The sequence below is a fragment of the Culex pipiens genome, chromosome 3 (assembly GCF_016801865.2).
Source record: "Culex pipiens pallens isolate TS chromosome 3, TS_CPP_V2, whole genome shotgun sequence".
NCBI classification, from domain to species: domain Eukaryota; kingdom Metazoa; phylum Arthropoda; class Insecta; order Diptera; family Culicidae; genus Culex; species Culex pipiens.
The window spans coordinates 118608641-118633560 of NC_068939.1; the positions used below are offsets into that span (position 1 = coordinate 118608641).

The 24920-nt window shown below is 37.9% G+C and overlaps 1 protein-coding gene across 1 annotated transcript; it reads left to right on the top strand.

The window, feature by feature from the left end:
- Positions 1-237: 237 nt before the first annotated feature.
- Positions 238-11110, top strand: LOC120424403 (DDB1- and CUL4-associated factor 12 homolog). The gene is made up of 3 exons (XM_039588503.2): positions 238-1644; positions 9653-9841; positions 9913-11110. Exons 1-3 carry the CDS (start codon positions 538-540, stop codon positions 10069-10071), a joined length of 1455 nt encoding a protein of 484 aa, XP_039444437.1. The 5' UTR covers positions 238-537; the 3' UTR covers positions 10072-11110.
- The last annotated feature ends 13810 nt before the right edge of the window (positions 11111-24920 follow it).

The window sequence follows — 24920 nt, forward strand, 5'->3', positions numbered from 1 at the left end:
TAATTACTTCTGGCTTTGAAGATTTTGGCAAATTGGTCATGCCAATAAATTAAAACAAATTTTATTTCGAAACGTCAAAATAAGCTGATACTCACCCCCGGTGGGGTTGGCTGTAACTATTTTACCAACCCGTTTTATCAACGACCGGTGTGGGAAGGGTGACTAAACTAAAATAGTAGCGCTGTGGGTGAACAAAATAGTCACTCAGTTATGTGCGCACCGGTGGAGATGCTCTAACTGCGGCAGTCGAGTTTTTATTTTTGATAATCATACAACTTTCACCCGTTGAAAAATTGTACGCTTTTCGTGCTCGCAAACCGGTCTCGTTCCGTCGCGAATCGATTCGTCACCGCCCCCATCCGGAAGTGCGAGTAGACGCTGGCAAAATGTTCTGATAGTGGGCCTACACGAAAGGCAAAGGTTGGCAGTGCCCTGCGTCACAGACAAAGAGAGCCATTTTCCCATTTTTGGTGGCGGAGCTCCCCAGTCGGAAGGCCACCGAACCGAATTCGTCGCCGCCGCCGAAGGTGAACCACCATGTCCAAAACAGTGAAAAGACCTACGGCCGGGATACGGCCCAGTTGCTACATTCCGTCGCGGCTGGAGGAACGGCGGACGAGGGCGCGCATTCTGCGGCAGGAACGGCGCCGGAAGCCGGACAAACCGGACGATTTTGTGACGTACGAGGATTCAGACTCGGAGGAAGAAACGCCGGCCCAACAGCACCAGGTCCTGAGCACATCTTTTAACTTTGTCGATTACGTGCGCAGCCGGGAATCGGACCTGACCGAGGAGCGGAACGTGGACCCGTCCTACGCCAGCCGGCACATCTTGACGCACGACATGTTCAAGGAAACGCCGATTGCGCTCGGGAACATCAACAAGGTGTTTTGCTCGCAGTGGCTCAGCAATCGGCAGGTCGTGTTCGGGACCAAGTGCAACAAGCTGATGGTGTACGACGTAAACACCCGCAAGGTGGACGCAATCCCGACGTTGCCCAACAGCCGCGGCGCCAGTCCAGACACGCAGTCGGGGATCCACGCGTGCCAGATCAACCCGAGCAACAGTCTGCTGGCGACGGGGGCGCGCCACTCGGCCGACATTGCCATCTACCGGCTGCCGACGCTCGATCCGCTGTGCATCGGCGAGAACGCCCACCGCGACTGGGTGTTTGACATGTGCTGGCTGGACGATCAGTTTCTGGTGTCCGGGTCGCGCGACACCAAACTTGCCCTGTGGCGTGTCAACGAGGACACGATGGAGTTTCCGGTGGCGGCCTCGAAAGACGGCGCAGAAGGTGACGGCAACGGACAGGAAGCGACAACGTCGTCGGCAGCTGTCGCCAATGCCGCCGCCGCCGCCGCCGCAGTTCCGCAGTACGCCCACATTAGTCCAATCTCGGTGAAGGAGTGCCGGGGGGCGCAAAAGATCCGCGCCATCTGCTTCAACAAAGAGTACCGCGAGTTGGCGCTGCTCTCGCTCAACGGGTACATGCATCTGTTCAACGCGGAAACGTTCTCCCAGAAGCTGTCCCGGAAGTTGCCCAACTGCCAGGAGAACGTGTGCATCGCGTGTCAACCGAACGGGTTGTACGCCGTTGGGTGCAGGTCGTACACGCTGCTGCTCGATCCGCGGACGTTACAGGTTGGTGGTTTAATTTATTGATACAAGCATGAGCATGTTGTGTTAAACGAGGGCCGATTTTGGATACGTTGTTGGACGATGTTGACGAGTTGCTGGAAAAGGAATCGACTAATGTCTGAATATCGGCAACACATAAATGAACGTGATTAAACTCAGGGTGGCCACTGCGGGAAAATGCGGGAATTTACATTACCTTGGAAAACCCGGGCTTTTTATGCAGAACCGAAGAAAGCGTTTAATCATTAATTTGCGACCTTGATAGCCAACCCCTTCTTGTAAAAAAGCTGCAGGTGGTTATGTTACACATGACCCATATGACAAAGAACTTTGCAAAAAATCTTATACAAATAAGTCATTTTTATTGAATACACTCAATGTTCCCCCGGAACAACTTCCCTGAGGGCACCGGCCACTCGAGGTTATGGCCGTTTTCATTACCAGTATCAAAAACCAAGAAGTTTGATATCAATATTGCCCAGTCTCGTTTGGCCTTTCATCGGTACAGCCCTGAGGGATCTGCCCACTTCGGGTCATGTGACCGGAATATTCCGCTGGCTCTCAATCATTCAGGCTGGCCTGCCTCTGCATGGGCAGCTCCTTGCTCCAGGCCATCAGCTTCCAGGTCCAGGTTGATGTTTACTCCTCGGCGTCCAGCGATAGAATGATTTCCCTGGACTGACCGAGTCGGGTTAAATTGGCTTAGAATGGAGACGTATGCCCCGCCCTCTGCGCCGGGTTTTCCATACCTCTTTCGCTTTTGTTGCAATGGGACCATCCACAAACCACGTGGACACTTTTTTGTAAATCCCAACCCCCCCCCCCCTCCCCCCTCGTGGACAATTGTCCATACAAAAAAAAACTTTTTTGTATGGAGCGTGGACAATCGCCATACCCCCCCCCCCCCCCCCCCCTAAAGAGTCCACGTGGTTTATGGATGGTCCCAATGACTTGTTGCGTTGCATACCACTTTCCAAACACCGACGGGAACTTCAAGTACAGTCATCCCTCAGGGTGTGTTCTCATAACTCCTGAATTCACGTCGTTGAATTGACGTTACCGGTTCATCTGTAGACGTAAATAGTTTTTCACCAATTCACGCATGTTTTTCATCCAAAATCTTTGTCAACATGCTTGCTTACTTTGAAAAAGATATTTGAAGTTGTTTTTGTAAGGATTTTCCCGGAAAAACTTGAAAATTTCCACCTCAAACTTTCCAGGTGGAAGAACCGTTTCAGGTCTAAAAACGTCTTTCACTTGAATTGACGTCGTGACGTGAATGATTTAACGTCAGACGTAAATTGCATGCAAGTCTCCATTATGGAAGTCGCAAATATAGTTTGCCATAAAAAAATCGACTTTGCCGAATAAAGTGTATTTTTTTATCAAATCGTCAGCAAATGTAGCTAAGTTAACATCAACAAGTAAGCAATTTTAATTTGCATTTAAAATCATATAGCAAGGGTGTCCAACCTTTGGCCATGCGGCCCGGATAGTTTTTTGCCTTCCTCACCTCAATGAGGAAAGGCTATAAAATCATTCGAAAAATGAACTTCTTTATTTGATCCGTAGACCCACCTTCACGTATACCTATCGACTCAGAATCAAATTCTTAACAAATGTCAGTGCGTGTGTCTGGATGTGAGTCCGTGCACCGAAAAATATGCACACGATAATCTCCGGACTGGCTGGACCGATTTGGACCATTTTGGTCTCATTCGATTCGTCGTGGGGTCCCACAAGACCCTAGTTAATAATATTAGAAAAGTACTTCAAAAGTGTGTGTGTGTGTGTGTGTGTGTGTGTGTGTGTGTGTGTGTGTGTGTGTGTGTGTGTGTGTGTGTGTGTGTGTGTGTGTGTGTGTGCAACCAACCAAACGGGACCACGCGGTCGCTTCTTACAAATTGAGTTGTTTCCATGTATTTTAGATTTTAAATCCTATACATGCAAATAACTCGCATAGGCATTTGGCAGGTGTTAGCTCTGCCGAGCTTCGGTGACCCATTTCTACGCAGGCTAGCCGTGCGCGAGGTACTTCAGCTTGAATCGACAAGCCCCGCCCTGAAGAACGTTTGCACCAATCGGGTTCAAACGCTATTTAGAACTTCCGAACCCTTGTCAAATGGACAAGGACCCAGCGCGTATATAGTTTGTAGACCCAGCACGTATATAGTTTGTAGTAGTGGTATTCCTAATTCTACCAATCCAAACGACGGGGGATCGAACCCCGGTTCAAGCGACTTTGATGTTTCGTTCATGTTTAGAGTTTCAAAAATTCATATTTCCTGATCTTTCTCGTTTGGAGCAGATGGGAATCGAACCCAGGATCATTCGCTTACAAAGCGAACACCGTAACCAGTCAGTCACGGCTGCTCCATATTTCCAATTGGAAGTTTCTCACCCGAAAAGCAGCATCATCCGTCAAACCGGCAGCGATTACATTCCGATTTCGTCACGAATCCGGCGACTTCTCGAGCCGCCTGCATTTTGAGCCGCTCAGAAATCGAGCCGCCAATCTCAGCAAACGTTGCCTACTCCCGCCCCTTCACTCACTACTCAACTCCTTCAACATTTTCCTCAGCAATTTTCACAACTTTACAACAATAAAAACTTGGAAAATCCACCCATTTTTTCTCTTAACCCTTTCAGGCCTGATGGGTCATATATGACCCAAAAATGATAATTTTCAAAAGTAGCCTATAATTTTCGTATGGTTATAAAAATCATTTTCCCATAATTAACTCAAAAAATATTTTTTTCAAAATTCAGGCTTGAAAGGGTTAAGGGCCACCTCCTGTATCGGCAGAAATTACTGACCAAAATTTAACAAATGGCTTCAAAAAACTCCGTTCGGTGACCGAGATTTCTCATCAAAGTGTCACTTCTTCACAACACCCAAATCACATGAAAACCTGCAAAAATCCGTCTGAATTCTTGTACCACTCAAAATCACTACACTACCGAAAGAACTTCTTACGGAATGTCCCGCCGGAAAGTCTAAAAATCACGAACCGTAAAACGTCACGATGAAAAATTCGAAACGAGGAGAAACCAAAAAAAAACGCGGAGCGCAAATTCTTGTCAACCAACCGCGACCAAGGATTGCTGCGATCTCTTAGAAAAGTACTTCAAAAGTTATACTAAAAAAAAAAAAACAATTTGGCTAGAGTTTGAAATATTATAAAAAGGGTGGTTTTGTAAGAAAACCTGTCATGCTAAATATTGTGAGAATGGTATTTAAAGACCTTTCCAACGCGTTAAAAAGATTGAAGATCTGACAACCCTATCAAAAGTTATAAATTCTTTAGTGTTTTAATAAACTTTTTTTGAGGCCGGATCTCAGATATTTTGATAAAAATATGCGAGGAAGGCACCAACCACCTAAAGGTGGATTAAGTAACGTTTTTTACAATGAAAATACACCAATTAACATATGTTTGGCCTGGATTCAGGGAATTTTAACAAATGTATACTGCAAATCAAATCGTTCGAGAGAATATTTTCACACAATTTTAAAATATAGATCATCGGTAAATGAAACATAGTATTTTTGAAAAACAAATGCATAACTTTTACCGTCCTTGGGGTAAATTTTTATAGCTGTTTCATATACGTTTTTGCCAATAATTCGGTGCTTTCGTATTGAAAATTGATGAAATATAATAAACAAGCCTTACCCGACAAACTTCGTTCTGCTTTTTTTCGTTTGTTGACGTTTTTAACTTTTTTGCTTATTCTGCCTCCTGTGATCAAAATTTGATTTTACGTAACTTTTCCCATACAATCTGCAGATTTTCCGGAATCGGTTCCAGAAGGCCAAAGTTGTTACTTTTTGGCGTAAGAACCTTCCTTGGACTTATACGAACCCAACGCATCAAAGAGCACCTCGATCCGACGTTCCGTGTTGAATTGATTCGCGTTCGAACAAAACCGTCTAAATTTTTTATATATATAGATAGATATATGCCTCTTAAAATTCAAAAAGCTTGTCTCAGAACTCATATCTACCGAAATGCGAAAAAAGAAAATATATATATCATTTATTTGACTTAGCCTGTGCAATGGTGCAATCAAATACATATTCAACAATCATAAAAACACATTATTTATACAGAAACTTTGTGAAAATAACAAAATCATTTAGAAATCAACTGAAAATGGAGTTCGCATACCAAAAATGCTTTTTAGACAAAAAAAAAAAACTCATTGACGGAGAAATTAATGTTGGCTCCGGTCTCACCCAGAGTTCTTTGATACTTACTAACATCAGTTTGGCATAAACCACCCCATCAGTCAAAACTTAGACTTGAATTGAAAATCGTTGGTCGATGATCCTTGTTTGAACGATTGATTAACGGAACATTCATGGTTATGGAAAATCTAAACGCAAATTAAGCAGTCGGAATAACACCCCAAACACCCGGATCAGTTAAATTGTCTTTTTTTATATTTTTGGCTTTAAAAATATAAGTTACTTTCAAAAATTATTCCAGAGTTTCGTCGTTTTCAAAAGCTAAGCATTTACAGAAAATGTGCGATCACTGCCATCTGGCGGAGTTTCCGCTATAAAAAAACGTTAGCGGTTTACTTTTTCCGAAGACACAAACCAATCGGTTCGACGTTAATTCAAAGACGTCTTTTGCGAATTTACGTCAATTCTGGAGTTATGAGAACACACCCTCATATTCGGAACAGTTTACAGATCGGCCAATGTTCAAAAAATCATAGCAAATCGGTAATTGAACTTAATGATTCGCTTTTACCTTCATTTGAAAGCTTTTCATGCGATCTTTCGAATGCTGTATCGAACGACTGCAAATTTTAACTTTTATATCAAGTTTTTGAAGAAAAACTTTTACCCTTGAAATCCACAAATTCGGAACACTTTTTTCTTACGGATGTAAACAAACTTTGGATCTCTCCAGAAGTATTACTGCGGGCGTTAATAATAAGAGTTCACGCGCGGTGATACGACCGCAAGATAATGGTCGCATGACAGCCGCATGACAACCGCAGAACAAATTTTTGGCTGTTGTCAAAGGTTGCCTTGAGTTTTCAGCTGACTTTTTGGAAAATATTCAAAACAAATCAAGTTGACAGCCAAATCAACGCACAATTTCAGTTCAACTGGCTGATTTTTACACTTCGGTAGTTAGGCGGCAATAATCTCCTGTCATTCACAGCAATGGAGAAACGTGATTTTATCTCGCAATAAGCAATACATATTTGTAACAAAATAATGACTTCTCACACTGCAACCAGTGAAACTCAAGCTTAGTGATGTTTTATCCATGGTCTGATAACTTTTTTTGTGAAAATATCAGTTAAATTCAGGTGTTCCACAATTGTGGGAGGCTCAATAACATCCCACAATCATGGAACAGGCAATTTGGAGGCAGTGTTTTGCTGCTCTGGATAAAATAGTCTTGAAGTAAAGTTTTTTGTTCAAAAAGTACTACTTTTAACTAATGAAATAGCAATAAAATGTCCAAATAAAGGTCATAAAAATAGTAGGGTCGAGAGAAAAGCTACATTTGGCATGCTATTGACAAATTATCACAAAAGTGTTCCGAATTTGTGGGTGTTCCGAATATGTGGGATGACTGTACCTTAAGCTTTAAGACAAAGTTCTTTGTCAAAAACGAAGTGCCTCTATCCGGCTGTTCTTGTTGAAGATACTTCTTTTTTCTGCTCGTCTCAGTTAGGGAGCGTTCTTTTATTACGTAATGCAAAAAATCTGTTTTTTTTACCCCCCCCCCCCCCCCTGTTCCATACAAATTGTAAAAATTTTGTATTGAGCGTAACACGGCCTCCGACCCCTCTCCCCCCCAAATGCGTTACGTAATAAAAGAACGCTCCCTTAGACAAAAAAAATGTTTGAAATGTTTGAAGTTTAGGCTTCCTGATCACGCTTCAATCGACAGAATTAAATTTTAGTAATTTCCCGGCCAACAAATAACATTATAAACTTGAGATATGTATGTTATGGAATCATCGCGCACCCATGTTTATCAAAGCAAAAATAAGGAGATGCGCATGGTTTCTTAAGGGGTTACATACATGTAAATCGCCAAAAATTGCAGAGGTTATTATGAGCACGCAATTGAACTTTTTTTAAATCTGGTTTCAAGGCATTAAAATATACATTTTCATTTAATAACAGAACAAATTTGAACACATTTGGTTGTATCATTGCCGAGATATAGCTATTTGAAGTAAGCAGTTTCAAAAAACGGGTGCCCCGATATCTAAACACTGCTTTGACCAAATCGGCTCAAAATTTTGGTGAAGCATCATTAAACCAGTCCCGTGTGCATGACGGAGGCCGATTATTTTAAAAAAAGATAAAAATATTCTTATGTTTTTCATAGAAAAACTCTCCAGTTTTTGATTTTTGTAATTATTGAAAATTCAAAATTTCAAAATCGGGCTTCGTCATGCACACAGGATATGTCTTGGGAGTCTTCACCTAAAATTTCAGCCAATTGGTTCATCCCATCTTGAGATATCGTGGCACCCGTAAATCAACTTGGTGTTCAGAGAAAAACGCTCACAAAGTTTGACAGTTCGCTTTGCGCATGGCAAAATTTTGAGCTTAAATCGTCTGTTACTCACTTCAATCATGAAATATATTTATGAAACTTTCAGGAGTGATTGAAAATCATCTTTTAAGTGTATTTGATAAATTTCTACATTATGAAATTTTGAGATTTTCTACATGTATGTAACCCCTTAAGTTGATTCCATAGCATTTATACCCAAATTTACAATATTGTTTACTGTCGGAGAATTCACTCAAATTCGATTCTGTCGATTGTAGCGGAGCCTAAATCTATCTTACCTTGACGATTACTGATGAAGCGTCTACTGACATCAATTTAACCCTCTACTGCCCAAATTTTTTTTTCGAATATTTTTATTTTTCCCGTGTTCAGGAGGTCATTTTGAGCAACTTTTGTTCTACGAAAAACTTTACTTCTCTTGTTTTATGTTTTTCTTGTTTCATTTTTAGTATTTTAATTTGCATTTATCTTGTTTAGTTTATGTTTGTTTTTGGTAGTATTTGGCCTACTCTACCACCTCCTATCATTACATTTTGCCTATCTAATTTTTTCATGTTTTTACAGTAACTTTTTCAATTTTTTGCATGTTTTTCACATTTTTTACTATAAAATGGAACCATTATCATTTAAATTGTAAATAAATGCGTAGAGGCATAGTCTGGGGCACTAGAAAAATTACTGCATACTTCTTTTTACTTAAAATATAGGAAATGTTAGTAAAAAACACAGCCAAAGTTGACCCCTAAAAAAAATACATTTTTAAAAACATTGGCAAAGTCACATAAAACAAGTAAAACTTCCAACCCATAAATTTTCTAAAATTTTAAGAGTTCTTCTTTCCAATGCTTTTTAAAGATCAAAAATTGGTTGAAAAATTGATTTTTGGCGATTTTTTAAATCGAAGCCCGTCTAGAGGCGGGGTTGGGTTGTAGAGGGTTAAAAATTGTCGAGTTGTGTATCAAATCATGAACAGTTTTTTTTTCTTATTTCTATTTTGCTCAATTTTGATTTGAATTAAATGCAATCAGCGACCCAATTGCATGCATTTTGAGTGGTTGATAGCTCGTTACATTACCAAACGCATTTTCTGAATATTTCATCACCATTTTGGCCACCTTGAGTTTTAAATTTCCAAGTCACCTTACAACATGGTTGGGGTCATATTGGTGATTGGAGCTCAACGACCCAAAAAAAAGAAACCCTATTTTTAATCGTGATTGAATTATCCGTAGGGAGATTTTACCGAGGACTTTGGACAATCGAAGTTGGATTGCATTATTATCTTTTATAAATCTCAATAATGTTACTCTTCCTTTTAGACTTTTTTAGTCTTGTAAATGTTATAAATACTAAAACTTATCAAGGGCGTTATTACTATCACCAAGATCAAAATAAAATAAAAAATCCCTCTCTCTCTCTCTCTCTCATTCTGCTGCGGCGCAAACCAGGCCGTGAAAAAGATCGCCTCGCGGTACAGCGGCTGCGGCATCCGGTCCGCTAGCTTCCAGGGCAACATACTCACCATCGGCACGGGGCTGGGGATGCTGATGTTCTACGACATCCGCGCCGGCAAGTATCTCGAGTCGCAGACGAGTGCGTCCCGGACGGTCGTGCTGAAGGCCAGCCGAGGCTACGTAGTGAGTACTGAGATTAGAAGAGAGCAAAGAGTGGGATTGTGGTTTCTATGGTATTTTTTTCGCAATTCCAGGCACAATTCCCCGAGGAAGAGATGGACAACTTCCAGCAGATCAAGTACGTTCCGGCGATCTACACGCACTGTTACGACGGCAGCGGCACCAGACTGTTCACGGCCGGCGGTCCACTTCCGGCCACGCTCATAGGAAACTACGCGGGAATCTGGCAATAATTTTCGAAACTCTCGTATGTTGTAGGACAACTAGTGGTATAATATGACATATTATAATTTATTACAATTCATACAATCACACACACACACATACAAAAGTTAAACCGTACACTTCCGGATGGTGTTGTTGGTCAGATGAGGGGTTGAAGTGCGGTTTGAAGTTGGTTTCAAGAAAAAGAAAAAAAAACAAGCTACACGAAAAAGCATTGTGTAGAATTAAGCTTTATTTGCTTTGTTTTTAGTTTAGTTACTTTTTAGGTTTAATGAATTTAATTATCAAAATTTGTAGTTGGAACGATCTCAAACAACTGATTTTCTTTCTTTCTGCTGAATAAACTTATTATTGGCAATAGCTTTGTACGGAGCTCGGGAGAGTTGCCCATTTTTTTCGTGGCCCAGGAAAAAAATACTGTTCGATTTAACCCTTTAACCCTCTACAGCCCCATTTTTTTCGATTTTTTTTTATTTTTCCCGTGTTCAGGAGGTCATTTTGAGCAACTTTTATTCTACGAAAAACTTTACTTCTCTTGTTTTATGTTTTTCTTGTTTCATTTTTAGTATTTTAATTTGCATTTATCTTGTTTAGTTTATGTTTGTTTTTGGTAGTATTTGACCTATTCTACCACCTCCTATCATTACATTTTGCCTATCTGATTTTTTTCCTGTTTTTACAGTCACTTTTTCAATTTTTTGCTTATTATTTCACATGTTCTGCTATAGAATGGCGCCATTATCATTTAAATTGTAAAACAATACGTAGAGGCATAGTCTGGGACACTACAAAAATTACTGCATATTTCAATTTACTGAAAATATAGGAAATGTTAGTAACAAAAACAGCCAAAGTTGACCCCTAAAAAAATGACATTTTTAAAAACATGGACAGTCACATAAAACAAGTCAAACTTCCAACCCATAAATTTTCTATAATTTTAAGAGTTCTTCTTTCCAATGCTTTTTAGAGATCAAAAATTGGATGAATATGGATTTTTGACGATTTTTTAAATCAAAACCCGTCTAGAGGCGGGGTTGGGTTGTAGAGGGTTAAGGCCTGATGGGTCATATAAGACCCAAAATTTAACGGTGCACATCAACCAGAGTTTTTGCACCAAGATTTTTGTTACAAATATTTTAGTATTTTCGAAACTACGGGAATTATCAATATAATTTTTTATTCATCCCCTAAAGTATTGTCTACTGAGCGATTTACAACAAAATTTGCCTATTTTTACAATCAGATTGTTGCAGGATTGGGTCCGTAAGTTTGTCAATTTTGGAATAAGAATACAACAACTTCCTTGGTTGCTGTGCACCCTTAAAATGTCCAAATGGTATGGTCGTAAGAATCATTTTCCCATAATTAACTAAAAACAATGTTTTTTATTTAGTCTTTAAAGGGTTGAAAACTCACAATTTCGAAAGGTAAAAAAAATATAATGGGAATAAAAAACTAATGTTTAAAAAATTTATGTTTTCAAACTGAATCTTTAAAAACTTAAAAATTATTCAATTATTAAATTTTGAAACTTTAGAAGTTTTAAATTTTACAATACCGTCATCAGGAGTGACCTCAGATTTGGGGAGTTAGGGGGTAAGCAGACCCAATGTCACCCTTGATGACAATAACAAAAATAAAAAAAAAATAATTAAAGTTTGAATATAAAAAAGCAATTTAAAAATTTTCAAGAACTTACAATTAAAAAAATTAAGAAAAGTAAAATTTTAAGTGCATTTCTAGAGTTTTTTTTTTGAATAGGTCCTTTAAACATATGAAAGACAATAGTTTATGGGTCCTTTAAAAAAACCCTGTATTTAAAATTAACAAAACTTAAAAAAATCGTTACGTAGTAATGGAACAGTCCCCTATTTTTTTGAATAATTAAATTAGCTTTTGAAAAAAAATAATAAAATGGTAAATTTGAATATTAAACAAATAAAAAAACATATAAATTCAAAAAATAAAAATTTTAATGGGTAATTCTCCGCCAACTCACACAGCAGTTGCCCCGATCCCTCTTCGATTTGCGTGAAACTTTGTGCTAAGGGGTAACTTTTGTCCCTGATCACGAATCCGGGGTCCGTTTTTTGTTATCTCGTGACGGAGGGGCGGTACGACCCCTTCCATTTTTGAACATGCGAAAAAAAAGGTGTTTTTCAATAATTTGCAGCCTGAAACGGTGATGAGATAGAAATTTGGTGTCAAAGGGACTTTTATGTAAAATTAGACGGCCGATTTGGTGGCGTACTCAGAATTCCGAAAAAACGTATTTTTCATCGAAAAAAACACTAAAAAAGTTTTAAAAATTCTCCCATTTTCCGTTACTCGACCGCGGACGACGAAACAAAGAGAAACGCAAAAAGTAACTTTTTCAAAACTTTTTTCGTAAAATCGCGATAACTCGTGATGTTTATAAGCAAACCCCTTATGTTTACATATCAAAATATTTATAATTGTCTGCTCTACAACTTTGTAGAACATTGTTACACTCTAAAAAATAACCCTTCAAAGTTAGAAAAAACACGAAATTTTAAAATGAAAAATTTTGTTCTAGATGAAAAAATGACCCTTCTGGGTTAATGTAGATTCGAAGAGTACATTAAATTTCCCATAAAATGACATGTTCCAAAAAATTTTACAGTCAAGTAACGGAAAATGGGAGAATTTTCAAAACTTTTTTAATGTTTTTTTCGATGAAAAATACGTTTTTTCGGAATTCTGAGTACGCCATTAAATCGGGCGTCTAATTTTACATAAAAGTCCCTTTGACATCAAATTTCTATCTCATCACCGTTTCAGGCTGCAAATTAATGAAAAACACCTCTTTTTTCGCATGTTCAAAAATGGAAGGGGTCGTACCGCCCCTCCGTCACGAGATATCAAAAAACGGACCTCGGATTCGTGATCAGGGACAAAAGTTACCCCTTAGGACAAAGTTTCACGCAAATCGTAGAGGGGTCGGGGCAACTTTTCCCGATTTCGTGTGAGTTGGTAGAGAATTACCCTGATATTTTAAAATTTAATAAACTAAAACTTGAAAATACTGTTTTTTAAATTTCAAATAAAAAAAAAATAATAAAGTTGGAAATTTTAATGTTAAATAAAAAAAATATGACAAAGTTACACAAATTTAAAAATTCATCGATTAAAAAAAAACTATTTTTTCATGCATTTAAAAACTTAAGAAAACATAATTTAAAAATTCAAGTGATATGATATTTTTAATCTCAGCCCGGTCCGGTGGTTAGCATGGTAGCCTCTCACCTCAGTAAGGCCTGGGTTCAATCCCAGACGGACTCCGTGGCATTTTTTCGAAGCGAGATTTGCCTGACCACGCCTTCTATTGGATGGGGAAGTAAAACGTCGGTCCATTTGCGTAAAAGGGGGTTTGGGTGACTCACCACACATAACCTTCGGATGCCTAGAAATGAGCAGAAACTTGCAACAGAGACCACATAAGACCCGGGGGCAGTGCTGAAAATGTCAGGGGTTATGACGTGAAAATCGGCGACGCTGACACGAATTTTTGAGATCCATTCACTGAACCGTAAAACCGTGACATAAACAAACCCGGCGCAGTCGTGAGTGCCCTAGCTCTTTGAGCAGCTGCACTGCCGTTCTACGCATAATTGTCCCATGTCATTTTTGGTCGATTCTGACTTTTTGTCATTTTTAGGTTTAGTTTGACGTTTACTTTTCGAAAAACACATAAAATCTAGTACTTTGTTAGGAAACTCATCAAAAACAACACCAAGTCTGTTTGTCCCATCGTTAAACTTCTACGCATAATTGTCCCACCAAGTATTTTCTTACACGGAATCAATAGTTTTACGAAGCATTATGTCGTGTTTACCTATTGTATAGCAAGAGAATCACAAATAAGGGTGATAAACTGCTAACTGGGGCGATTAGGGACACATAGGGCGAATAGGAACCCACGGGACAATTATGCGTAGAAACACAGAAATCGGTCAAAAAATTTCAATCGCGTTTTTCTCAGTTGCACTTTTTTGAACATGGGACAATTATGCGTAGAACGGCAGTGCAATGCGAAGCAGTAGTCGACCAACGCTCATTCCACGTTGCACGCACACACTTAAAGAAACAAGTTTTTACACAAAAAGTTCGTATTTATGCGTGGAAATGTAATTTTGAACATAAGTTATGGTAGTTTTAAGTATTTTGCACAGTCTACAACCATTCAATTGTTTGAAAATAGTCAAAACAGTGTTTAAAGAGGATTTTACGAGTCAGTCATATGACACGGATTGAGTGAGTGTAGCTCATTTTTTCACGGCTCTCATTCTCCAGCAGCCGACCGGCGCGAGTCAGGCGGCAGTGGTTGAATCGACACAGTAGGCTTGCAGTGAACTGACATTTTGGTTTGCTTCATGTGTACGCTGGGTTGGAAACTTTTTGCAGGCCTGCCCGGGGGTCTTAAAGTGGATTGCTTTGCTTTTTTATATTTTTAAAATTTTAAATTTAAAGAAATGATCTAAAAAAAAAATAATTTGAAAAAAAGATAAAGTTTCAAATATTTTGAAAATTATGGAGCTAGTAGAAGAACGCTCTCCTATACAATTTTGACGCTTTTTTATTTTAAAATTTAAGAATTTATAAGTTCCGAATTTTAAAATTTGAAATTGTTCAATACTTTTATTTTTCTATTTTATGGAATTTTGCGTTTCTTGCAGCTTCGTACTAGCCTCAACTTATAATCATTTCAAGAAACCCAACAAAACAACACCAAAACCCTTAAAATGACCAATAGCAAATTCTCAGCAACTTTACATGAAAGGTGAAATAAGCTTAAAACTCGCTGGTTGTCGTATTTTTCAATAGATCCGGCGCGAAAGTGCGCAACAAAAAAAAAAAGATACAACAAATCGTACTACAAGAAGACCGACCCGACTCAAACACTCTTAACAGTGAAAAGTGAAAGTACTGCAAAACTATCGAAGACGGAGAAAGTCCTAGGCAAGAGGAGAGAGCTAAAAAAGATTAGAAAAAAATAAACGCGTTTTTCTTTAGGATTAATCCAGAAGGAGAGCGACGAAACAAATAGGTCACAGAGCGAATTCACAAAAGTAAAACAAGAAAAAAAGCTGCGCTCTTTTTTATATAAATATTTAAATTTTATTTTAGGAAAATGCGAATAGTTTGAGCAAAAATCCACAAAACTAGATTACGTTTAGATTTTTTTATCCTTTGGTTCAGTTTTGCAGCGCAAGACGGATGAAAGCCTAAAAAATATTACCAATTTTCCCCCTTAATTTTTTTGTTTGAGAGAAAGAGAGAGCAAGAGAATGTGTTCGGCCGACGACACGTGCTTGTGTGCGTGCGTGCGTTTGCGTGAATGTGTAGGCTAGGTTTTTACGGAAGGAAGGCAGGAAAGGAGAAGCTTTGAAGGATGGGCTTTTTGGGCGGAAGTGGACGGCTTTGGCTCATCGAAGCGACGACGAGGCAGGTGCAAGGAAAATCCTAGAATAAAATAAAGAACGATTCAAGAGTTTTTTGAGCTTGCAAGCAGTAGCTGAGGTGTCATCATTGAAATTTATATGGTGATGTATCACATCCATTGGCTAAGCAATTCTCTACGAAATCGGCCGATTTTGACCATTTTTTGTTTTTTTATTTGGTTCAAACTTTGTGGGGGACTTCCCAATGACCAAAGAAACCATTTTGTGTCATTGGTTTACTCATAAAAGGCTCCATAAAAATTTTGGAGCTGTAGCCAAAATAACGACAATATTCAAAAATCTGTATCTTTTGGAGGAATTGTGACTCCACCCACTTCAACGAATCAGCTCTGCGGTAAACTTTGCGCAGTAGGCCTGGCCGCTCTAACGTTTGTGATGTTTCAACGCATTCTATTGCGATGGCACATTACAAATATTAAAAAAAGACAAGAAGGCCAGGTTTTATCTAATCTCATTTGGTTTGATTAGGGTATTTTAACCATTAGTGGACCCCCTAGTAGAGCCGAAGCACATTTTTCACAAATTTTCAATATTTTAAGCACTTTTTCATAACCCTTTGTACAAAACAATGAAATCTGAAGTCTTTTGAACAATTTTAACTATTTGTTTCATCAGTTTATTTGTTTTTGAGCAGAAAAATATCCATTTGAAAAAAAGTTTTTTTTTTTGCCTTGTTATGGACCCCCTTTTTCTATAGTGGACCCGGGTCCATAATCCGATTGTGGACCCGGGTCCACTATAGGCAGACTGTTATTTTTATATCAAATTTAACCGATATTTGATGTTTTGATGCATGGTGTAGGTCTAATGATAGATATAATGAATAAAAGATGGATTTTGCTCACTTTTCATCATAAACAAATATGTTTTGTTAACAAATTTGGCTTTAAACAACAAAAAACCTAACAGACATTTAAACACATTTATTTCCGAAAAAGATCTGAGAAAACGTTTCAAAAACCACTACAAACATAAAAATTATTAAAAAAAGAAATTTGGATGCACATTTTTCCATATTAATTACATAAATGGTTGACTGAAACTAAACAATAGATTTGTTTACAGTTGCTGATAAAACCACACATGTTTATTTTAAAAAAATGTTTTGTTCTTGATTTATTATTATAAAATATCATTTCAAACTGCAATTATGATGCTTCAGTTAAGTACAATTGACTATAGTTTTGATTAATTATATTTTTTATGATTTCAGCATTTTTGGTACTTTTAAAATGAAAACAGCTATATTTATACTCATAATTGAAAAAAAATGCGTTTAGGTTAATAACAACAAGCATTAATTGTTTATCAAAGAGAAACTTTTGCTTAAATACACAGTTTTCTTCATTTTTGAAGGTTAAATTAACAGGGGTCCACTTTTGGAAAAGTTTGGATTTTTGTTGTCCTATATTGGCCCCCCCTAATTTTTGCTCGAAAATAAGCAGTTCCTTAAACTTACATTTTTTCGACTTGCTGAAATTAAATAATCAGTCAAAAAATGATTGGATAGTTAATTCAATCATAAAATATAAATGCAGTTTTGTTGTGAAAATGCTAGTGGCCATGGCTGATTTCAGATGTCCAATTAAAAACACTTATTTTGGTGAAAAGGACAATTCAATGTCAGTCAACATTGTTTTAAATGATGCTGAACATGCCAAATAAAAGATTTGTAGACAACAACACGCTTGAAATTGTGATATTATTGATTTTTTCATCAAAAACCCTTCAGAGGGTCCACTATAGGAAAGGGGTCCACTAATGGATAACGTACCCTAGATTAGATGAGAACTTAATTTGAAACTTAACTTACGAAAAAAAAAAGATTTGAAAATTTTAAGAACCCATTTCTAACAAGACAGATTCAACCAAATGGGACGATTTCTCAAAATTAAACACACACTAAAGCTTATTTTTTCAGTTTTCTCAAAAATATCGAAGAAAGCAACATCAATTCGTTAGATTTTATTGTTGTTCTTATTCTGTTACTGTAGGTAGGTGTTTGTGTCTACGTAATGCGAGAAATCTCTCCTTCTCTTGCGTTTTTTTTTCTTTGCTCTAATCGTTCGGTTATTCTCCCTACTTGCGTATTACACGAGTTTAGTATCAATGTGATGTTACAACAGCTTACTTAAACGCCCAGGTTTACGTACATGAGTAATATTTAGTGTGTTCTTTTTTTGTTGTTTTTGGCAATGTTTTGGGTTTCCAAATTGTTTTTTAGTAGTTTATGTCCTTTTTTGTATAGTAAACAACAGTGTCCAATTGAGATAGAATTAAACAATTTAATGGTCGACTTTCGAAGAACGCCAGCAAATAACAAAATTACGTACAAAGATTACTGCACAGCGATACTGTTTTGAGATTTGATTAGGGTGAATATCAGCAAAAGAGACTGTTCGAGTGGACCACACCAAACGATTAGGGACGATTTTTTTTTGTTTTCGTGGAGAAGAGAGAGAATTTGAGTTTTTTGTTTGCCTCTGAGGATGGGTTTTGGGAGTTTGGTGGTCCGAAAGTTTGACTACACGAAAATTTTGAACAACGCGCACGTTTCATCACTTCACATTTCGATCTTTTTGATTTTCACTTTTTCAACATTCTTACTTTTGATTACAGAGTACATAAATGCAGTTTTAAACTGGCTCTCGAGAGTTTGGCTAGGCTAAGCGAAAAAGTAGCAACTTTTTGTTTTAAAGTGTGTTGAGCGATTCTGTGTCATTTTTCGGAAGGCAAAATGAGAAATTTAGGGAACTAAAAAAATCAAAGCTTAACAATCTGTTATGTTAAAATATCATAAGAAAAAAAAGGTTCAGTAAAAAAAAGTTCAGAGCGGATGCGCTAAACTGAATGGAACTGCATTCGAATGAGCGAATACAAATTCGCTAATTGAAACGACTGACAGCTGTCAAATGCTTGAAACTGGTATTAACGAATCCGCTCTGTAAGAAGTTTTTGCAATTCTGGTTCGAAAATACCTAGTATTCCTAACAGAATAGTGACAACATGTCCGACTTGTACACCATTTTTCAGTACTGGTATCGAAAAAATATACTTTCGACACTGGTTTGAGTTGACCAAACTCAGAAACGCCAAACTAAAGCGGTATACGTACTAGGGAAGGAACCGGTCAAGAAAAAAATCAAATGGGCAGCAGCGGCAGCGAAAGCAAGCTAGAGAGGGTGAAGAAAAGCACCCAGAAATCGTTCTCTCTCCTTTGTTCTGCTGTTCCTAAAGCCATTTCTTGACCCCTTTTCATGGGAGGTGCGTATTGGCCCTAAGGCGGGAAAACGAAGGGCAGGGTGGCCACTCATATACCATTTCCGAATTCCCGACTTTTCCCAAACCTCACATAATTGGCATATTTTATTCAAATATTGGCTAAACATAAAAAAAAGCACACACACTTTTTTGAATGGGATAATCAAGAGCTGGAAAAGGAAGAAATAACTAAATTTAAAATTTTGTTGTTGTCTTTAAATTAATGACAGTTATTATTCTTCCAGTAAATATTCCAATATCTATGATATCGCGTTAATATTCATTTTATCAAGTACCTATTCTTTTCATTTTGCGGATTTAGATATTTTATTGACAAAGAACTTTGTCCTAAGGTTTCTAAACGTGGTGTCAATCCAAAATTTTCGCGAAGCGATAACGTTACGTGACGAATTACCCTCTCGGCAAATGCCCCTCTTTTTGGTGCACGCTGTTTGGATGAGCGAACGTTTCCCAATCAGTCAATCGAGAGACGTGAGATTGATGTATCTAAAATCACCCCCACTCCACCTCATAATTTTCGGATCGTCGACGAGCCAACAAAACTCGGCTCGGTCGGTCCCGAAAATTCATTCTATTGCTGGACGTCGACGAGAACACATCAGAAGCAGATGGCCTGGTGGCCCGGTAGCAGACGGCCTGGTGGCCCGGTAGCAGATGGCTTGGAGGCAAGGACCAGCTAAGACATGCCAGTCGCGGGAGTCGATCATTGGAATTGGCCACCACCTGAACTGGAGTGGCCGGAGGCCCCGCGGATGTTCCGATGGGGGGACATTTGCCGGACCGTAAAAATTGGGGCAATATGGGTATCAAACTTTATGGTTTTTGATACTGGACATGAAATTTTACATTTCGGCAATAGTGGCCACAATCTGGAGTGGCCGGAGACCCCGCGGATGTTCCGATGGGGGACATTTGCCGGACCGTAAGAGTTGGGGCAATATGGGTATCAACTGGACATAAAAAGTTGCATTTGGCCATTATCTGAAGTTAAGCAGTTAAAATAAATTGCTTATTAGTCAGGAAGTAATGAATAGATTACTGCGATGCACATTTTTTTTGTGCCGCTGCGAAAATCTGTTTCTGGAAATTTAGAATAACTATCTCGTAATCAATTAGAGCCCTGTAAAGGGCAATCTAATGTCTGCTGTTCAAATTCCCTTTACTGCCGCCGATTGCTTGCAACAGCCTTGCAAAATCATTCCCGCATCTTGGTAACTTTCGAGTGGTGAAGGAAAGACAATTGATTTCACCTCGATTTCTATTTCAGCAACTTGCCATTTCCGTCCCCTTAGTTCGATAGGACGTTAATTATAAGGGAATCATGGGGAAATTGAGAGCGGACATTCTAATCGAAAATTTCAACATTCATCTTGCAAAGTTCTTTGTCATACTGGTCATGTGTAACATAACCACCTGCACTTTTTTTGTAAACCAACCTTGATTTATTTACTTGATGTTTTTTGATACAATTTTTTTTCAATGATAAATCCAGTTAAAAATACTTCGTGCCGTACCACCAGATTTTTGATTTTTTTTAATGAGGCATATTTTTTTGTGGAATTAATTCATATTTTCAAAAGAGTTTTAAATTTTTACATTTTTTACACGAAAACGGTTGAATTTGAGTTGTGTGGCTTTTTAAATTTTACTGTATTCTTTTTATTTTAATACACTAAGCCAAACCTTAATCAAAATCTTTTGATTAATTAGTGCATTTGATTCGAACATTTTAAAAAAGATTTTAATAAAATTCAAAAGTTAGAATTATTTTTCAAACTAGAAAGCTTGAAATCCCAGACTTATAAAAAAAACAATTTCCGACTTTTTCCGTTTTTTTTTTTTGCGGATTTTGGGTATTCCCGAATCAGCACAAGTCGTACATTTACGACGAGTGCTGAAATTAGTGCTTCATAATGAACTTCAGCACTGTTATTTTTGGTGATGATAAGTAGGCAATTTCGTCACTATAGAATGACAGGAAAAGTGTTTTTTTTTTAAACGGGAATGTTCGTTATGCTAATCATTTCAGTTCTGAACAGTTCAACTTGAAACTTGAAAGGGATCATCCATAAATCACGTGGTTATAGAGGGGGGGAGGGGGGGGTCAGCGATTGTTTACAAGAAAGATTTGGTTTGTATAGAAATTAACCGCGTGGGGGGAGAAGGGGGGAGGGTCTGAGATTACAAAAAAGTGTCCACGTGGTTTATGGATGGTCCCTAACAAGCAAAAGTTGTTTAAATAACACGGTGTTAAACGAAGTTTTTTTAGCACGTGTCGTACACTTATCTAACGAGTTTCACCGAGATGGATAAATACGACGAGTGCCGAAAAAATATGTTTTGAATTGGTTTTTTTTTTTTTTTTTGGGTGGGTGGTCCAGCCGCACATCGTTGATGTTGAAACCTCTAAACTGGGCCCTCGTCCTGTCACGTCCGTCAGTAGTCTTGTCGCATGGCTTTCTACCTAAGGTACTCGCGATTGAATGTGTAGTAGTGCGGTTGTCAAAATCGTTATCTCTGACTCTCTCACTCCACTGACACTGACATTGTTTATGTTTTGGTTTTCCTGGCACGGTCCATTGTTCGTTTGTTATTGTTTTGGTTTTAATGGCACGGAGTCATGCACTCACACTAATGCAAAGCAAGATCGCGAGTACCTATGATATACAGCCTTGGTCTTGTCGTACATTACAACTAGAATCAGATCTGCCAATGAATTAGTACACTTCGACCAAATAAACACTGACGCTGTATGGATCTGACTCTAGAATAAATGCACAGTTGTGTGTTATTCATAAGTCCAAAATGTTCAATTATTCATTTAAGTCCAAATATTCATTTGCTAACTACTTTGGATTGAAAATCTAAACTTTAATCTAAAATCCTCTAAACTTAATGTTCAAAACTAAATATTCCTTTATCTGTTGTAGTACTACTTAAATCAAAAACAATAAAAATTTATGAACTGATATACAAATAGGATAGAATCGCGATTTTACAAAGAAATTACCATTTACGTCAAAAGATCCGTAGTTCCTCGATTCGCAACAATGGTCGATACAACCATAATCCGAAAACCGTTAGTTCAACAGATTAACGAATTTTGTCCGATATCATTACATTATTGATTGATCGAGACTCTATGGACAATTTGACATAAAAGAATGCCTAGTATTCTACATCAGTCAAAGTTTATTGACAGCATTACTCTTACTTAACAATTGCAACTAAATTTATCATCAAATAGATTTGGAAAGGATACAGATTTATTTTAAATGCTAATGCTTAGCAACAAATCAATTGTACTATCCTGAAGTCCCAACCTAAATCCCACATTGTGATAGTGAAAAAGTCACAGAAGCAGCGGTGTCTTGTGCAATTGTGATATTTTCACTATCGGAGAACTACCTAGTTCACGAGTTATCGGTCAACGCTTAAGCCCTGGGGCTGCGACAAAGCGAGTTCTCGTAGCATGAAGTGGTGTCCATAGTGCTTATAAAAAAAATAATGTATGCCCAAATTTTAACTAATGCACTAGGATCAAATCATGCCCCTTGACTTTACAAGGCCCAGGGATGTTTTGAATTGGATTATGTCAGTAAAACATTTATTTTTTTTCGCTCGAATGTTATTTGCCGTCAAGTTTAGTGTCAAACGCTAAAATAATTCAACTTTTCAGCACTCAAATAAATGATCAAATAAATAATAGTTTATGCGACAAGTTGCAAAAAGAAGATTTTTCCAGCACGAGTTGGATAAATACGCGGAGTGCTGAAAAAAAAAACAAGTTTTGCAACGAGTTGCTTACAACGAAAAACGCTTCCTGTTATTTTTGGTAGGGAAAAGTAGACCGTTTCGTTTCTCCAGAAGGATAGGAAAAGTTGACAGTTTTACAGCGGAATTGCAAAAAGTACTTTCCAGAGGTGCTGATGATTGTACAATAGCCTGTCCCATTTTGTAATTGTAATTGTAATTTGTTGCTTTATTGGATACGATAACTTGTAGTGTGTACTTTTCGTCAAGTCAAGGAAGGAACTGTAGGATTTTACATTATTTTATTTTGAGGTCATGTCGAGGAATTTCAAGTGCTCACTTCTTAAATGATAGATTATGATGTTAGGAACAATGTTTTCTTAGACAAGAAAAAATAATAAAATACTTTCTTTTTTTTATGTTTTTTAGAATTTAACAGTTCTGCTCCAGGATGTTACATTTGCAATTCAGAGATTTGGAGAACCTTTCAACTGAGATCAATTCATAAGCCTTTACAGTGAGGGTACATGTTTCTAAGTTTAGATGTTGCTAGCTGCGTGCTCTTTTAGGGAAAATATGTTTTGAGAAAAAAACCCTAGATCTATGATAAAATACTTTCTCGCACCCCCTAGTCGATTTACTGAAAAAAGTCACTTTTTTGAACAAATTTTCTAAAATCGCTTGGAATCAATACAAAAACTGTTTCGATCAGGTGTGTATTATCTTCAAACGATAGGTTTTTGTCCATAGATTAAGATGCACTATCAATATTGGACCAAAATTTAAGTTTTTGGACTCTCCCAGACGGATTTGTGTCGAAAAAATCGCATTTTTTCGAAACTTTTTTCAGAAATGTTCATTTAATTTAGGGTAGCCTATTTTTCCCAGTGAAACCAATACATGCAGCTCCCTCTGAGAAAATGCAATTTCGACACTCCAGAGCCGAGATATTTGAGTTTTAGTGAGGAAAAAAGTGCCAATTTTCAAAATTTCTCAGAATTCAGAAGCATGGCCTACTAATTACACGATGTTGCAAGCATGTGTCGCAAAGGTCAGGGTATGCTTTCTTATAGTAATTTTGGCCGCTGAATCCGCATCTGAAATCAAATTTCGTGTAAACAGTGATGTTTTGGAGCTACACCCTTTTAGAATGTTATTTGCGTGTTTAAGAGGCAGTTTTTGTAAATATTGCTCGGTTTGTTCTAGAGGTCGTATCGAGGTGCTCCGATTTGGATGAAACTTTCAGCGTTTGTTTGTCTATACATGAGATGAACTCATGCCAAATATGAGCCCTCTACGACAAAGGGAAGTGGGGTAAAACGGGCATTGAAGTTTGAATTTTCCGAGGATTTCGAATATGACAAAAGTGAGACTAAAAAGTGCCGCTATGGATGCCTACAGGACAATAACTAACGTTGTAAAATGTTTGTTATAGAAAAATCGAAAAACTATGAAAAACTGCGATTGGCCAAAAAGTTATTACCGTAGGCTTATAGTCCATGAAATTCCCTAACTTGGTGTTGCTGGCTGTTGCAAAAAGATATTGAGGTTTAAAAAAACCATTTTTAACAGTAATTTGCAAAAGCTATGAGAAAAGTTAAACCAATCCTGGATGTCTATGGCTCATTTTGAAGTGCTTCAAAAGACCTTTTGAATGCATCTAAGAGAGTTGGAATTGATGAAGTTTTACTAAAATGCGAGCAATTTTAAGATTTTTTTATATTTTTTGGACCTCAAATTTCAATGCCCGTTTTACCCCACTTCCCTTTGTCGTAGAGGGCTCATATTTGGCATGAGTTCATCTCATGTATAGACAAACAAACGCTGAAAGTTTCATCCAAATCGGAGCACCTCGATACGACCTCTAGAACAAACCGAGCAATATTTACAAAAACTGCCTCTTAAACACGCAAATAACATTCCAAAAGGGTGTAGCTCCAAAACATCACTGTTTACACGAAATTTGATTTCAGATGCGGATTCAGCGGCCAAAATTACTATAAGAAAGCATACCCTGACCTTTGCGACACATGCTTGCAACATCGTGTAATTAGTAGGCCATGCTTCTGAATTCTGAGAAATTTTGAAAATTGGCACTTTTTTCCTCACTAAAACTCAAATATCTCGGCTCTGGAGTGTCGAAATTGCATTTTCTCAGAGGGAGCTGCATGTATTGGTTTCACTGGGAAAAATAGGCTACCCTAAATTAAATGAACATTTCTGAAAAAAGTTTCGAAAAAATGCGATTTTTTCGACACAAATCCGCCTGGGAGAGTCCAAAAACTTAAATTTTGGTCCAATATTGATAGTGCATCTTAATCTATGGACAAAAACCT

What these genes read in the sequence shown, in the direction of transcription:
- LOC120424403 (XM_039588503.2), top strand. Translation starts at nt 538, where the DNA reads ATGTCCAAAACAGTGAAAAGACCTACGGCCGGGATACGGCCCAGTTGC. An exon ending in TCGATCCGCGGACGTTACAG is followed by an intron (nt 1,645 to 9,652) that starts GTTGGTGGTTTA and finishes GGCGCAAACCAG; the next exon opens with GCCGTGAAAAAGATCGCCTC. An exon ending in AGGCCAGCCGAGGCTACGTA is followed by an intron (nt 9,842 to 9,912) that starts GTGAGTACTGAG and finishes TCGCAATTCCAG; the next exon opens with GCACAATTCCCCGAGGAAGA.